Source organism: Haliotis cracherodii, unplaced genomic scaffold (genome assembly GCF_022045235.1).
Source record: "Haliotis cracherodii isolate W230 unplaced genomic scaffold, xgHalCrac1.p SCAF_5, whole genome shotgun sequence".
Lineage (NCBI taxonomy): Eukaryota > Metazoa > Mollusca > Gastropoda > Lepetellida > Haliotidae > Haliotis > Haliotis cracherodii.
In genome coordinates this window covers 22,909,722-22,927,702 of record NW_027266308.1, presented here as the reverse complement: position 1 = coordinate 22,927,702, position 17,981 = coordinate 22,909,722, and the positions used below count along the sequence as shown (strand labels likewise).

Here is a 17,981-nt window from a genome sequence, read left to right as displayed (position 1 = left end):
TTGCAGTATCCGTGAAAGTCAACGATGTCGATCAGTCAAGATTCGTTTGGTAAATCCGCGGTAGGAGAAGCCGTTACAAGGTGACAGTAGTATTCCACGCATACTTTGATTTCACGTGTCGTTAATGACATCTGACATCCATACGTAAATCTACAGTTTGGAACCAAACAGACCTAGATATCTAGATCTATTTGAAACAACCAGTTGAACCACAGCACGAATCAGACGTGTCATTTCACTGTCCGGACGAGCGAGACACATAGTCCCTGCAATATGGTTATCTATACAGTTCAAAGAAATCTGTCCTATGTGGGGACCCACAATGTAGCTCTCATAATTTCAGGAGCATGGGCTGATACATTTGAGAAGGGGGTGGGGGTAAATAGCGGTAAATAGAATCTAGTAGGCCTACCTAGTGTAGTGTGGAAAATTCTGGACTGACAATTTATTCATATCGGTCCAGTGTTTCAGTAATATCACTGAACCTGCTTCAGGGGTCCAGGGTTCACTCTAGGAATTTTCTGACATGTGCCATTCATGTGAAAATTTCAAATATCCTAGAGGTAGATCTACGCCCATACAGCAAAATGTTAAAATACCTCCTTGTATTTGAAAATGTGGGCCGTTTTTTCACATTTAGCGGCTAAAAGCACAATGTCCCACCCTAGAATTATCGCTGTTGCCTGTGGCTTAGAACTGGGGTCTATAAGAGGGTATACATACTCACTGCCAGACGGCGATAGGAAGACTAGATTTTCATTTGATCCCCCCAATAATAGAGCTTTATCATATATCTGTCTGTTTTCTCCATTGTTTGTCAATAAACAACTGATACGATTATTGCCGGAATCAGATTATGTTTGGGTTATGTGAGGAAACCGGTTAATATTACCATAAAACCGATTTGCAGCTTGTTCAACCCCCAAAGCTGTAAAGTTATCTCAATTTCCTAAAACTACTTACATGTTTTATAAATATTGTTTGGCTTCAAGGTTATAGTTTATTTAATCTTACTGTAGTCTTGTGACTCTTTTTCCACAAACACATTTTAGCTGTGGGAAACATAAAGCAAAACCGTTTGAAGTCCCTATCAGTTGCTACAATAGATACAAGACATAGGCCAGTAGTTATCATCATTTTACAGTGTGCCTTGCAAAGATACTACCTGTAGGCCTAAATACCAACATTGATGGCAGTGTGTATATTAAATACGCAACTTTGCCCTTCGTTGGTAATATGACAGGTTTTTCTTAGCCTCTTAGTGAAATACTTTCTTTTTTTTAAATATCAGTCAGTGAAAAGTTAAAAATCAAAATGGTCTACATTTGAAGCCGATCTTCACATGATTCACTTTTAAGCAGCTGATTACCGTATTCGACGTAATCAGCCCCGCTCTAATAACCGCCCACGGCGACATTTGCTAAGATATTGGCTAGTGAACAATCCCAATTAGCACCCCTTCCGATTGATCAATGTACACAAGACTTATTTATTCTTGTAGAATACGCACTTGTGTGTTATATGCACCCTTAATTATGGGCATTTAATTCTGGAAAAATATATCCGTCGTACATAAACATTTCAGGCTGTCAGCATAAACCACAAAATTTATCTTTCAACTCTGTTTTTTTCACCAAAATAACATTCTAATAAGAGCCCCTTATTTCTAATTTTGAGAGCGCCCGGGCGCTTATATGTCGAATACATTATAATTATATTTGATGTTTTTTGCAGCTTCATAATTTCAAAATGGTCTCAGATTTCATTGTGGTGATCAAATTGATACATTGTGATTGTAGGAAATAAGTGAGCATGAATGATATTGGATAAAAAATAACTTCAGCCTCCTATGGTTTGATATCATATATATTAACATTGGTCAAGAAAAGTAGAAAATGTCCTCTTTAGCAAGCCTCTGAATACTTGTGTTGATAAGTAATATCAAAAGACACTCAGATTATACTTCTGTTTATCTAGACAGTTTAAAATAATATATCAATTATATAAACATTAATCCACAAATTGATCTGTTTCCTAATTTCAGATACACGTTCCAGAACAAGAACAACGTTATCGTGAGAGTCCTAGATTATGGCGGCATCATCACTGACATCATCGTCCCGGACAGGAAGGGCAAGATGGAGGACGTCAGTCTCGGCTTCGATAACATGGAAGGTAGGTCCTGCAACAATAAATGTGACCAACTTTGTGATAAGGGACCTTTGGGTGACAAAATCAGATTTTGACTTCTCCTTATATTTTAAAACTACATCTTCGGAACACAAAAATAGAATTCACAAGCTTCAAACATTTGGACTCATTTACTGACTTAAAACTTTAAGTGTAAAAAATTAAAAATAATTGCAGTTTTTAGATATAATGTCTGTTCAATGGAAAATAGACGTGTATGCTGAAAGTTTTTTTAAATGCTTTTTCTATTACATTATGAACTAATGAGAGAAAAAAAGCTATGTTTGTACAGTTTGCACACATGGCAATTTTTACTGAAGTAAGTTGACATCAAACATCTTTATGACGTCACAGCACAATTGTATCCTAGCACCCATAAGGTCCCTTTCATCCTGGAGGGTCACAATTGTAAAGTATTTTACTTCCTTGAAAACTGTTTAGCATACTTCCATCATGGCAGTCAAAATATGTGTTATGCTTTAGAATTAATTGATGTATACTTCCAACATATGATCATGATAATTCAATGGCGGAAATATAAAGTGAATCAATTAAAAACTACTGATATATTTTGTCTAAAAAAATCAAGCTAAAATACTTTCTACATTTTGTTGTTTGGACTTAAATTCAGGTGTGTTAGGAAGAAAGAACTGGTTAAGCTAATTTTGACCTACATATTTCCGGTTAGGCTATGCTGGGGGTCCATACATGGGTGCTCTTATTGGTCGATACGCCAACAGGATCGCCGGTGGACAGTTCACTCTAGATGGCGCCTCCTACTCTCTGTTTGTCAACAATGGACCTAACAGTCTGCATGGAGGAAAGAGAGGATTTGACAAGGTGAGAGTACACTGAGAATAAGCAGGTACACTGTTGGGGAAAACTTTAGCTAAATCTGCATTTTCCACTGGAACTTGCGCAATGTTGAAATAATTTTTAAACCCAACAAGACAGTAGAGTAGGTGCCCCAAAGTGTTGCCTGCCCATCTTCAAAGTTACCTGCCCGCACTCAGACATTATAAATATTAAAAAATCGCAAAAACTAAGAGACAAATCAAGTCTTGATTCAGTTGAAATATTGCAAACAATTACTTGAGAGTCTACAAGGAGTAATAAGAAAAATGAATAAGTAGTCTTAAAATTATCTGCCCAACAGTTGGGTAGGTGGAGGAAAATTTGATGCAGCCCGACAGAAAAGGCAGTTATTTTGGACAGTGAACGTATGTACATCTCAATACATCTTCCCGAGGCAAGGGAGTTAACTGACTTTAAAAGTCCAGTTTCCACCCTTGCCGAACTAGGCTGGAATTCCTGGGCTCGATCGTAGCGCCACCAGTGGCTAATACGAGTTATGCACCTTCTATGCCTCTCCTATGGACCAATTAGATTCCACCTCTCGTATCACTTGCATTTGTGTCAAACAAAACGGTGGCGCCCAGTCAAGACGATCTGATCGATAATCAAGATCTATATTGTGATAAAACGAGTCTTACATCGCGAAGTGCATCAAATCACATGAGCACCTTGATTAAAAACATGAAAAGATTTAGAAAATATCTGTTGACAACGAGTTAGCGGTGCACATGCTTTGCAAATCCTGCAGTCGACCGAAATCTGCATGACACTTTACGAACCGGATTTCGGTGCGCGATTTTGATTGGACTATGCATAGACTCGTTAGTCCAGCCAAAATGTAACTCCATAATACCAGCCTAGTTCGGCAAGGGTGAAAACTGGACTTTTATTGTCAGTTAACTCACTTGCCTCGGGAAGATGATCTCAATATGATATCAGTATGAATAACTGAAGCATGTGTCCTCCTTTGATGAGTAGAATTACCATTTTCTTAAACTGAATGCAAGGATCTGAGTGGTTGTGTTCTTTACACATGTCTACTTGACCTTCCATAGTTTGGATTTGGTTCCTGCAAAGGTTTGGTTCCTGCGATAATTATTGTTTCTTGGTTTGTCAGCACCGTACACGTGTCCTTGGGTTTCATTAAAGTGGTAAACGTCTGAGACCTGCAGCACTTCAGGCTTTCCTCCCACATTAAGCTGACACTGAGATATCACTGGAATACTGTTCAAGGCAGTGTTAAACCATATTCACACACTCTTGCGTCGGATCTATGAAGATCCAGGATAGTATAGGTCTTCAGCAATCCGGGTTTACTGTAAAAGGTGACTGCTTGTAAGATGCGATTAACGAAATTGGGTGGTCAGACTCACTGACTTGGTAGATGTATGTTATTGTATCCCAATTGTGTGAATTGATGCTTATGATGTCAATCACTGGATTGTCTGGTCTAGACTTGATTATTTACTGACCAAGTGGTCATATAGCTGGAATATTGCCGAGTGCAGCATCAAAGAACAAACCAAACAAAAAAAAGCTCTTGCGATCGGTGGTCAGGCTCTCTGACTTGGTTGATGCATGTTATCAGACCCCAGTTGCCTAGATCGATGTTCATGATATCAATCACTGGACTGTCTGGTCCAGATTCGATTATCTACAGTCCGCCTTCATATAGCTGGAATATTGCTTAGTACGGTGTTAAACAACAAACAAACTCTTGTGATCGTACTTGAGGCACAAGAGATTATTTGAAGTGCAAAGTTGCTTTGAGACATTAGGCCCCATTCTGCATGTTTGGTGCCACGGCTGTCAAAACTCTTAAACAAGACTTACAACAGTCATAATATGAAGCTCACAGGTGTTCCTCAGTAGAACAGGTTCTCAACCTTAAAATAACACTGTAGAACCCAAACAAAAATGTCTTTCAAAAAATTGTTTGTAAGTGTTTTAGCAATCCTCCATTGTGTGTAATTTGTAAACTAACTTTTCATGTAAGTCAGATGTTGGCGTGTTTGGGATTGTGATGGTTATGGACGTACAGGTTGATTGCTTGGTATGATTTAGGGCCATGTTACAGATGGTGTGAAGGGCCAATGAGAATATGGGAAGGGTCTCCAAAGTTCAAACTATACAAGTCCTTCAGGGTCTTGAACAGAATACATAATTTAGAGTTTGGTGGGACTATTTTGTTGAAATATTGATCATATCTGTGTCAGTTTCATGAAAAAAAGTCTGCTTCGAAACATTTATGTTCTTCGACTACTAATTTCCGTGAATAGAGCATCTGCAAAGAGAGCAGAAGGTCGGTGGCTTGATCCCTGGCCGTGTCATACCAAAAGATTGTACTTTTTGTTACCCTTAAATGGAGCTCAGCATTAAGGGGCTAAAACAAGGTCTGGTCGGCTTGGAGTCAGTATACTGTGTCTGAGATGGTATTTATGTTAAACTGTGGCATGGTATCTCAGTGTTTTAGCACAATAAAACTTACATTAGTCCAGACTAGTACAAGCACACATATATAACACACAAGTGCAATAATCATATTTAAACTCCGTGTTATTATCACATCACCTGACATGTTTTATGATTAATGTTACTTGACAGGGAACGCAACTTCTTCATTGTAATTTGTATATACATTAAAGAAGTGGTCATCCACATGATCCATTTTCTTCCTTGTCATATGCCAGCTAGCTTCTAAATGCCTGTAAAGAATCTCGCTACTGATATGGATCCCCTACAGTTACACTGACTGAGGTTTATACTAACAGGGGCACTATGTTTCACCTCTCTAGCGACTATGGGAGGCTAAGGTTGATGGCAACAGACTGAGCCTGAAATATGTCAGCCCTGACGGTGAGGAGAACTACCCAGGGGAGGTAACTCTGACAGTCACATACGAACTGACAGATGAGAATGAGCTGATCATCAACTACACGGCATCATCGACCAAGGCAACACCTGTCAACTTCACCAACCATGCCTACTTCAATCTGGGAGGACATGTGAGTTGCTATGGGAACAATTAATCATGCATGGTCTGGTATTTATGTGTTAAAATATAGCATTCAAAGTAGTAGTTGTAGATGTCAAAAGGTTCAAATGTCACTGATCAGTTAGGAAGTCAAGTTTTGAAATCATACTGTGCTGGGTTCAATAGAATATCAGGTAAAATAGAATTAAATAAACTTTGTACTTACTATTCTTGGTATTCCAGGAAGAGTTATGGCAAAGTGTTATAAAGGATTGACTTCAATATGTTTTTGCCTTTATGGAGTTACATATACTGACATGTTGAAGTATATTCTAATAAATATCTATGTCAACAATAGAATAAGACTTTAATACATTTAATCAATAACACACAAAAAAATGTAGACAACTGTATGAAATCAGTGACATCATTCAGAGTAATATTTAACGCAACATAAGCATGGGCGGATACAGCTTTTTTGAAAAGGGGGGTGCACAATTAAGATCTATTTATTGTCTTTGGTGGTAATTTATACAGAAATAAAGATTTTTTTCGAAATAAAAAGGGGGGGTGCGCACCCCCGCACACACACACACACCCTCTCTTCCCCCCCCCCCCCCCCCCCATCCCCCCTCTGTATCCGCCCATGATAAGCACCGCCCATTTTATTCTCAGCCAGTCAGCGAACATTAGTCTGCTTTTGGGCTTGGCCTAAAAAATTCAAAAAAGAATTGCTTGGCTAGCCAATGAAATGCCATGGAATTACAATTTATATATTGAGCTTAATATTAACTTCAGGAACATTACAGCAATTACAATCTTTTATGTAAATTCATGTCTGTCAAATTTATTGCCATATATATATGTGTTGTACTGCATTGCAGTACATGAAAATAATAGATCGCTGTCATATAGCTGAAATATTGCTGAGTGCGGCAATAGACAACAAACAAACAAACAATTGTGAATATGATGGTGCATTGTTGTGCTTCTACTGAAGACTGCTCATATAGAAAACATCATTCAGCTCCCTATGGCTGATAGTTTGATATAAAGATGTTTTATAAATGAAATTACAAAATCTCTTGGCAGGCATCAGGGAAGGTTGACGATCATCTTGTACAGATCAATGCGGAACATTTTCTGCCCCTGGATGAAAACTCTATTCCTACAGGTACAAATCCCTTACGTGATCTGCATTGGTACATTGTGACCACTAAGTTCAATACTACACTTGTGTCAGCTGCTGTAACCCACCTCTGTGCTGCTGCTCCCTAAGAATGATTTTTTTATATTTGGTACAAAGAACTAAGGGCTGTTCTTTGATGTTTTCAAAGGTTCCAGATCCAAATCAACACCACAACTTATATGCTTCAACAAAGTGCATGTATCATGATCTAACTTATCTTATACACAATCAAATTCACTGTCTGAACACATTAAGTATCTACTCCAGGTGAGATTCGGAAAGTGGAGGGAACAGAATGGGACCTGAGGTCCCCTGTACGACTTGGGGACCGGCTTGGACAGGTGCCTGGGGGAAAGGGATTCGACCACAACTTCAACCTGTCCCTGTCTGGAGAAAGACGTCTTGCAGCAAGGTGAGAAGGCAAATTGTTTGGAGTAATGAATAGTTTCAAATCAATAACATGATAAGCATGATGGCACATTTCAAGATAAGTTCAACACAAGCATACATTTTGAATGTCTGAACTGTGTGTGATGAAGGTGAAGTGTGACAAAGTGTTTTGTGCCGACAGAGTGGAGCACCCGCCGAGTGGACGGTGGATGGAGTGCTACACCACAGAGCCAGGGGTGCAGTTCTACACCAGCTTCTATCTGCAGGACCTCGCGGGGAAGGGAGGGGCCAACTACTCCCAGTACGGAGGATTCTGTCTGGAGGCTCAGCACTACCCTGATAGCATCAACCAGGTGGGTCAGCACTACCCTGACAGCATCAATCAGGTGGGTCAGCACTACCCTGACAGCATCAATCAGGTGGGTCAGCACTACCTGACAGCATCAATCAGGTGGGTCAGCACTACCCTGACAGCATCAATCAGATGGGTCAGCACTACCCGACAGCATCAATCAGGTGGGTCAGCACTACCCTGACTCCATCAATCAGGTGGGTCAGCACTATCCTGACAGCATCAATCAGATGGGTCAGCACTACCTTGTCAGCATCAATCAGGTGGGTCAGCACTACCCTGACTCCATCAATCAGATCGGTCAGCACTACCCGACAGTATCAATCAGGTGGGTCAGCACTGCCCTGACTCCATCAATCAGATGGGTCAGCACTACCCTGACTCCATCAATCAGATGGGTCAGCACTACTCTGACTCCATCAATCAGATGGGTCAGCACTACTCTGACTCCATCAATCAGGTGGGTCAGCACTACCTTGTCAGCATCAACCAGGTGGGTCAGCACTACCCTGACTCCATCAATCAGATGGGTCAGCACTACCCTGACTCCATCAATCAGATGGGTCAGCACTACCCTGACAGCATCAATCAGGTGGGTCAGCACTACCCGACAGCATCAATCAGATGGGTCAGCACTACCCTGACAGCCTCAATCAGATGGGTCAGCACTACCCTGACTCCATCAATCAGATGGGTCAGCACTACCCTGACAGCATCAATCAGGTGGGTCAGCACTACCCTGACTCCATCAATCAGATGGGTCAGCACTACCCTGACAGCATCAATCAGATGGGTCAGCACTACCCTGACATCATCAATCAGATGGGTTAGCACTACCCTGACAGCATCAATCAGGTGGGTCAGTGTTACCCTGACAGCATCAATCATGTGGGTCAGCACTACCCTGACTCCCTCAATCAGGTGGGTCAGCACTACCCTGACAGCATCAATCAGGTGGTTCAGCACTACCCTGACAGCATCAATCAGGTTGGTCAGCACTACCCCTGACAGCACCAATGTGGGTCAGCACTACCCTGACTCCCTCAATCAGGTGGGTCAGCACTGCCCTGACTCCATTTATCGGGTGGGTCAGCACCAGCCTGACTCCCTCAATCATGTGGGTCAGCACTACTCTGACTCCCTCAATCAGGTGGGTCAGCACTACCCTGACAGCATCAATCATGTAGGTCAGCACTACCCTGGCTCCCTCAATCAGGTAGGTCAGCACTACCATGACAGCATCAATCAGGTGGGTCAGCACTACCCTGACTCCCTTAATCAGGTGGGTCAGCACTATCCTGACAGCATCAATCAGGTGGGTCAGCACTACCCTGACTCCCTCAATCAGGTGGGTCAGCACTGCCCTGACAGCATCAATCATGTGGGTCAGCACTGCCCTGACTCCCACAATCAGGTGGGTCAGCACTAGTCACACTACCCTGACAGCATCAATCATGTGGGTCAGCACTATCCTGACAGCATCCCATTGGATGCTTGTTGTGGTAGATGATGCATTATTGTTTTCCCATGTATGAGTAGGCTACACTATTTTAATTATATGTTTCACAGACTTATTCCAGCTTTTCCACACCAAGTGGGTCCATATAAAAACAATCGTCAATTATTTATTTGTCCATATGAAAGTCATTCTGCTGTGGAGTTAAAACTGCAGGTGGCCTCTTGAATTTCTGATAATGATGTAGACATGGAATTTATATAATTTTTTTGTATTGTATAAGAGGGCCCATATTACTAGCAGGAGACATAATTTAAATAAATATTGTTTTGTTTAATTTATTTCTTAGACCGGAAGCTTGCTAGTAAAGGTGGCGGGCCTGTGAAATGATAAATAATAAATGTATGTCCTTAGATTCATCGGATGAAACCAATGTTATGAAGATGTCTTTCTGTGGGATGACCGTTCTGAATAAGGTTAACCAACTAGTGATATCAATGTTTCAATACACGTGACCAGTGCTGGCAATGCATCACCTTCTGCAGGCGTAGGTTTCTGTTTCAGCCAAGTTTCCCAAACTGTGTTCTACGTCAAGGGGAAACATACAGACAGACGACGTCTTACAAGTTCGGCATCAGCAGCTAATCGCTTTACAGCTGGAACAGTCAATGAATTCGATCTTTTTCAAAATGCACACTGACAGCACTGGGAACTTTCAAGGGCTACTGTGTTCCTCCAGTCTGGACAGTATCTTAGTGTAGGAGCAGGTCTCGGGATTTCATATGAAGAAGTAGTGACTTTATGATGTACAATCTCATTAAAATCAGATCTCAGTTCCCCCTGCCACTAGACAGTGATCAGAGGACATTCCATTACGGGTCAGGTCAGAACAACCTCTCATCTGACCAATCAGAGAATCGCTTACCAGATCAGGAAAGTGAAAGTTGGAATGTGTTTTCTAATAAAGCAATCTCGAAAAAATTTAACACAGGGTATTCTGAACGACAGTTATGGGCTTTGTGACTGATTCTGTCAAAATCATTGTCTATCTCTCGCTTCAATGAGATAAGCATTGCCCGTGCGAAGTGCTCTCATACAATCTACGCCATCTATTTTGTTCTGTTTTCAAATTTTGAATCAAGAATTGTCAACATATTTGTCAAAGCGAAGTCGCCAGTTTGAAACTTGTGCCATATATCTGGAGAATGCTGCTTTCTGATGGGCCAATGCCGACATCATGTTAGTCATTTCATTGGTCAGTCAAAGTTCGCTAAAGGTCGTTCTGACATGACCCATAATGGGATGTTCTGAGATCTTTGTTTAGTGATACCGAGAACTAAGATCTGATTGTAATGAGGTTGGATGATGTTAGACTGTTTAGACAGTAGATATTTATTGTCCCAATGTTCTTGGCAGCTACTTCTACCTGGGAGGTTGTTATATGTTACTATGGTTATTTGTTATACAGAGTTTAATCATGTTTGAGATTCCATATTTTGAGAAGGTTGTTGTGAGTTGTTGTTGAAGAATGTTAATGATTTGAGAGACACTTTAATGTACTCAGCCTCTTCAAGAGATGGTCAGGCCAACACAGACAGTCTCATTGTCAAATCTGACTTCAGTTGATGGTCCAAAATTGATGTTGGGAAGGTTTACAATGAACCACAGTGATCAATGCTTTCCCTCAAGTGAAAGGGGGACATCATTTTGTATTCTGAGCAAATACATACAAATGCAATTTATCAAAAGATTGTTTTTAAGCATCAGTTCAAGAATCCATCACCAAAAAAGTGATAAAAAAGAGTTAGGCTTAAAAAATAAAGAGTTGGTTCTCAGGCAATGACTTTTGAAAATATAGTGCTGGTGGGCGGTGTTTTTTTTGGTGTGTTTTTTTGTTGTTGTTCAAACTAGTATTTAACCAAAAAAACAGTATTTGTACCTTCAACCTGCAAAAACAAGCATACAAACTCCTATTGCTGCCATGACAATAACATGATATGCGCGGTAAAGTAAATATGCTATAATGGATCACATTATTTTTAAGTATTAGGATTTTATATATATATTTTTTATAATATAAATATAAATTAAACGTGCAGCAGACTTTATGATGATGCGGGCAGTGCCTGAGAATCAAGACTATTATTTTTTCAGCCTTAAGAGATGTATTATTATAGAACTCACATTAACTATTTATGTATACTATTCACCGGACCAATTCTATCTTCCTTGCAACTCGAGCTTGGCCATGACCCAGATTCCTGTCCTGTCCACTGGCTGCAAGTCCATCTTCCTGAGGCAAGGGAGTTAACGGACTAGAAGTGTCCCGTTTCCACTTTTACACCTAGTTAACTGCCTTGCCTTGAGAAGATGCTACAATTCCTGTTCCATGGTGCTGTCAAATATTTTATGGTTATAAAGGAACACTTGGAACTAGCTTGCATTTAGCACAGTTGAGGGATTATATTTTGTTGAAGCCAATATCTTGCTCCTCAGTCTTTGTATGTCTGAGGTTATTTTGGTATATTCTGAGTTTGATTGAATGGCATCATTGAGAATTGATTTTGACAACACTTTGAACAGTATGTCTCTCACATTGGGTGGTTTGACTCGATCACTGGGTGTTGACTTATTGTATTCCCGATTGTGAAGATTATTGCTCATGTTTCCAGCTACTTGCTTGACAGGTCCATATTCAGTAATTTAGTGAGCTGTGATATGGCTGTAAAGTTGCTGAATGTTGCACTCAGTCTTATATTGTGACTTGTGGGGGGGGGGGGGGGGGGGGCACTAGAGCATGGCAGCCAAGGGAGGCAACTCTATACAGCATAGTTGACAACCCCAGTCTGACAGGCACAATGACCCTCTTCATAATGAATTAATAAATCAATACAAGTTAATCAGCGTGAATGGTAATGAAAAAAAACCGAAATACATAGAGCTGTTAGGGTCGACTGCCTTGTCCTTGCAGGTTTAGGACTGAACTGAAAGTCTTTACCAGCCTGGGTAAAGATAAAAAGATGTAATGTTATAATAATGGAGAAATTTTGGAACTCGTCCTAGACACGGGCAGAAGGCTTCAGGGAAGTTGTAACCCTCTCTGGCGTGGATGATCCGTTTTATGAGATGAGGCGTTCCATGACTTTAAATAGATATTCACAGGTATATACCTCTCATTAGTAAGTTTCTGAAGTATTCTTGGCACTAAGTGCAATTGTTTTATTTTGCAAGAGAAAACTAAGTTTTATTGAGAGATTATCTAGGATGGCACTAATGTGTAAAGATCCAAGACATGTGACAGCAGTTTAGTGTACACAGTACCAATGTATTAAACTGTAGGAAGAAGAAAAACATGTTGCCTCTGCTTTTGTCACAGCACAGCTGCTTGAATGTCAGTCTTCATGTCATTTTAATGACAGAATCCGTATGAACCCAAGAGAAATCCAAGAAAGTATAAGTCATTCAAACACTTCTTGTCAACTTATATGTCATTATGTGTGTCAATCTACAGGTATGATTCTCCTAATTACAAAGAGACAATGCCTCGGTTCTAAAAATGGCACTAATTACACAGAGTTAATGCCTCAGGTCCACACATGGCACTAATTACACAGAGACAGTGCTTCAGTTCTACAAATGGCACTAGCTACATACAGATAATGCCTCAGTTTTTCAAATGGCACTTATTACAAGGAAACAATGCCTTAGTTCTACAAATGGCACTAATTACACAGAGACAATGCATCAGTTCCACAAATGGGGCTAATTACACAGAGACAATGCCTCGATTCTACAAATGGCAATAATTACATGGAGACAATGCCTCAGTTCTACAAATGGCACGAATTACACGGAGACAATGCCTTAGTTCTACAAATGGCACTAATTACACAGAGACAATGCATCAGTTCCACAAATGGCGCTAATTACACAGAGACAATGCCTCGGTTCTACAAATGGCACGAATTACACAGAGACAATGCCCCAGTTCCACAAATTCCACTAATTACACGGAGACAACGTCTCAGTTCCACAAATGGCACTATTTACACGGAGACAATACCTTAGTTCTACAAATGGCACGAATTACACGGAGACAACGTCTCAGTTCTACACATGGCACTAATTACACAGAGACAACGTCTCAGTTCCACAAATGGCACTATTTACACGGAGACAATACCTTAGTTCTACAAATGGCACTAGTTACCCGGAGACAACGTCTCAGTTCTACACATGGCACTAATTACACAGAGACAACGTCTCAGTTCCACAAATGGCACTATTTACACGGAGACAATACCTTAGTTCTACAAATGGCACTAATTACACGGAGACAATGTCTCAGTTCTACACATGGCACTTATTACACGGAGACAATGTCTCAGTTCTACACATGGCACTAATTACACAGAGACAATGCCTTAGTTCTACAAATGGCACTAATTACACGGAGACAATGTCTCAGTTCTACACATGGCACTAATTACACGGAGACAATGCCTCCGTTCTAAACATGACACTAATTACACAGAGACAATGTCTCAGTTCTACACATGGCACTAATTACACGGAGACAATGTCTCAGTTCTACACATGACACTAATTACACGGAGACAATACCTTAGTTCTACACATGGCACTAATTACACGGAGACAATGTCTCAGTTCTACATATGGCAGTAATTACACGGAGACAATGTCTCAGTTCTACACATGGCACTAATTACACGGAGACCATGCCTCCGTTCTACACATGACACTAATTACACGGAGACAATACCTTAGTTCTACACATGGCACTAATTACACGGAGACAATGTCTCAGTTCTACACATGGCACTAATTACACAGAGACAATGCCTCGGTTCTACACATGGCACTTATTACACGGAGACAATGTCTCAGTTCTACACATGGCACTAATTACACAGAGACAATGTCTCAGTTCTACACATGGCACTAATTACACGGAGACAATGTCTCAGTTCTACATATGGCAGTAATTACACGGAGACAATGTCTCAGTTCTACACATGGCACTAATTACACGGAGACAATGCCTCCGTTCTAAACATGACACTAATTACACAGAGACAATGTCTCAGTTCTACACATAGCACTAATTACATGGAGACAATGTCTCAGTTCTACATATGGCAGTAATTACACGGAGACAATGTCTCAGTTCTACACATGGCACTAATTACACGGTGACAATGCCTCCGTTCTACACATGACACTAATTACACGGAGACAATGCCTCAGTTCTACAAATGGCACTAATAATACAAATAATATTAATATTACTAGAAATAGGTAAGGCATTTTAACGTTGCCCAGAGTACAATTTCCCGCCTTTGCGTACGATATCGGTGACATTGCCCACTAGAGGTCGCATCAGATGAGGAAGACCCAGTATCAAGTGGGCAGCCCAGGATCGGGACATCTGGTTCCTACATCTTCGACACAGTACACTCGCTTAAACGATCCGTAATTGCACAGACAGTCCGTAAATGATTACAAGCTGCCGGAATCCGAGAAAGACGGTCCGACGTTTGTGCTCTTTCACGTCAACGTGATCAACTTCAGCTTCCCCAACGTCGGTCTAGCATTTGGTTTAGTGACGAATCCGTTTTTCTGCTTCAAGGGAGACACGGGCAGATCCGTGGGTATGGGCGAGGGAATGAGTGTTATACCGGATGTTGCGTACAAGAAGTCTACAGATTCGGCGGAGGAAGTGTCAAGGATTTGGAAAGACATCTCTTTTGGGCGAGGGGGGCACGGGTGGCCCAGTCGTCTAAGGCACCGCGATTCGCTGTGCAGATTTGCGTCCCTTAGGCACGCCAGAAACCTATGATTGTGGGTTCGAATCCCGATTATGTTTCTAACTTTGTCAGCACTCACTCTTTTGGGCGAAGAGCAGATATTGTTTAAAAATTCATGGCAACGCAGCAAGTGTGCGTCGGCGTGAGGAGTTTTTACGGCCTCTCTTTGTCCCAGCTGTGCAAGCACCAGGCGCCGTTTTAGAGCAAGACAGTGATCGTCCCCACACAGCAAACATCTGTGCTTTTTCTCTGAGAGTACAGAACATAAAAGTACTCATGTGGTTGTAATTTATTGTGACTATCCTGACTATCCATGGGAAGGTAGTTGCCTTCTCTATCTCAAAACCCACAGTTCATGGCATAAGGGATATTTCTTTGTTTTTATTCTTTTCATCCTCTTCTATCGTTATGCAAAACAAAACAATCATTCCAGTTGGTACATAACTTTATTTCAAGAGAAAGATGGATTGATAATACATGGGAGTAAATGATAAAATACATATGGTTTCCGCTAATTGTAGAGGCCTAGCCGCAAAGACAAAACGAAAAGAAGTCATGAATTTATATAGAAAAAGGAAATTCTCTATCATTTGTTTGCAAAATGTTCATATTTCCACCGATAATGAAATTCTTATGAAAAATGAATGGGGTCTTGATGGTGTTATTGCACGGTACAAGTCAAATGCACGACGTGTAGCAACCTTGAATATAAGATACACAAGACTTATATTGACGATAATGGTAATTAAAATATTTTTTACATTACGGTTGACGGTATAAAGTTTAAGCTCACCACAGTGTATGGTCCAAACTCCGATCACCCTTTATTTTACAAAACATTATTTGCAAAAAATGATTATATGGGTATATGACTCTTTAGTAATATACCGCCTTCGTGGTCTAGTGGTAGAGCGTCCGCCCGGAGAGCGGAAGGTCCGGGGTTCGTTCCCCGGCCGCGTCATACCAAAAGACGTTTAAAGATGGTACTTGTTGTTACCCTGTCTGGCGCTCGGCATTAAAGGGCTAAAACGAGGACTGGTCGGATCGGAGTCAGTATACTGTGTCTGAGTGGGGTATTCATGTTAAACTGTGGCATGGTATCTCAGTGAGCTAGCACTATAAATCGGCATCAGTCCGGACTAGTACAAGCAGCCACACAAACACATACACGTACATGCACGTCGCTATATAAGTGCAATAATCTTGGACGCGACGTTAAACCCAATTTCACCTGACCTCACCTGTAGTAATATGTCGTGATTGGAACTTTGTCCTTGATCCTTCAATAGACTTACAAAACTATAAAAATATGAATAAACCTAATGCAAGAAAATGAGTCTTAGATAAAATTGAATCATTAAACCTAATAATCATTCAACTCCTATTCGAAACAAAAAGATTAAAGAAGAAAGACCTATTAATATCAATTGGTTTTGAAAAAGCCTTTGACACAGTTTCTAAACGCTTCATTATGAAGGTTCTAGATAAATTTGGTTTTGGAACTTATATGCAAACATGGGTAAAGATCTTGATCTCAAATTCTACTTCTTGTGTCATACAAAACGGTCACTTGTCATCATTTTTCAGCAACGAGAGAGGATATAGACAAAGAGATCCGATTTATCCATATTTGTTTCTCTTTGTCGCAGATATACTTGGGATAATGATAAGACAAAATACAAATATATAAGGTATAGTGCTTGGAGAAAGTGAGCACGTAATAGGTCAATATGCAGATGACACCGAACTATTTTTAGCTGGTTCGGCAACGTCTCTACATGAAGTAGTACGTACACTAAGTACGTTCTATAGAATGTCTGGCTTACAAATGAATACTGACCAAACTAAAGCGTATGGTTAGGTTCAATGGCAGGGTGTTCTCTCACACTATGTTCTGATGTTCTGATTTGACGTTGGACATAACGCTGATTTGAAAAAAACCCTTTTGGTTATCAAAACTAGATATATCTTACAGTTGTTACAATGTATCAAAGATGAACTTCCATCCTGTATATTTTTTCCATGATGTATACCATGTAATTTGATGGTTCTTATAATACGATTACTCTGTACCCTCTGGACTGAATAAAAAAAAAGCAACAAAAAAACCCTCTACAAATGGATCTGTTGGTCAGACTCGGTGACTTATTGATTGCATGTCATCGTATGCCATTTGCATTAATCGATTGCACATGATGTCAATCACTGGATTGTTTGGTTCAGACTCGATTATTTACAGTTCGATGTCAAATAACTTGAAAGAAAACAGAGTGCGACGTTAAACAACACGCGCAAAACAATGCTCTACAATTCACCTCGGTGTGTGTCTGTTCCAGTGAGTATTGTTGTGTGTGGGGTAAATACACTCATTCGCTCAAAGGGTAAACAAGACGCATACACACTTGAATGGTTGGCAGCATATAGTTAAGGAAGAGAATTTGTGGATGTCAACTTATTTATTATCATGAACACTACGTTTTGGAGTATATACTAACTCCTTCATCATGTGAAACAAACCTTCATTTCTCTTTCTTATTTGTATCACTTCTAAATGCCATTCCAAGACTAGAATGAAGTGTTTTTTACCTGTGAGACAATGTGTCGGAAGAACTACTCTTCACAATATTCATGCCCTAATTTACACTTTAAAACACACGTACTGGTTATCATTTTCGAGTCGTTAAAATACGACAGCAATGTTTTGAGATGAGCCCGATTGTTACAAGGACAGATAACTGCCACACGTC

General features: G+C 40.4%; 1 protein-coding gene across 1 annotated transcript; it reads left to right on the top strand.

Moving 5' to 3' along the window:
- On the top strand, positions 1-11,354 carry LOC139442500 (galactose mutarotase-like). The gene is made up of 8 exons (XM_071223313.1): positions 1-80; positions 2,045-2,175; positions 2,879-3,030; positions 5,841-6,050; positions 7,112-7,193; positions 7,476-7,620; positions 7,780-7,951; positions 9,971-11,354. Exons 1-8 carry the CDS (start codon positions 25-27, stop codon positions 10,049-10,051), a joined length of 1,029 nt encoding a protein of 342 aa, XP_071079414.1. The 5' UTR covers positions 1-24; the 3' UTR covers positions 10,052-11,354.
- Positions 11,355-17,981: the final 6,627 nt, after the last annotated feature.

Coding starts and splice junctions, on each gene's coding strand:
- LOC139442500 (XM_071223313.1), top strand. CDS start 25: ATGTCGATCAGTCAAGATTCGTTTGGTAAATCCGCGGTAGGAGAAGCC. Junction 2,176..2,878: donor CGGCTTCGATAACATGGAAG/GTAGGTCCTGCA, acceptor ATTTCCGGTTAG/GCTATGCTGGGGGTCCATAC. Junction 7,952..9,970: donor ACCCTGATAGCATCAACCAG/GTGGGTCAGCAC, acceptor TTTCTGTTTCAG/CCAAGTTTCCCAAACTGTGT.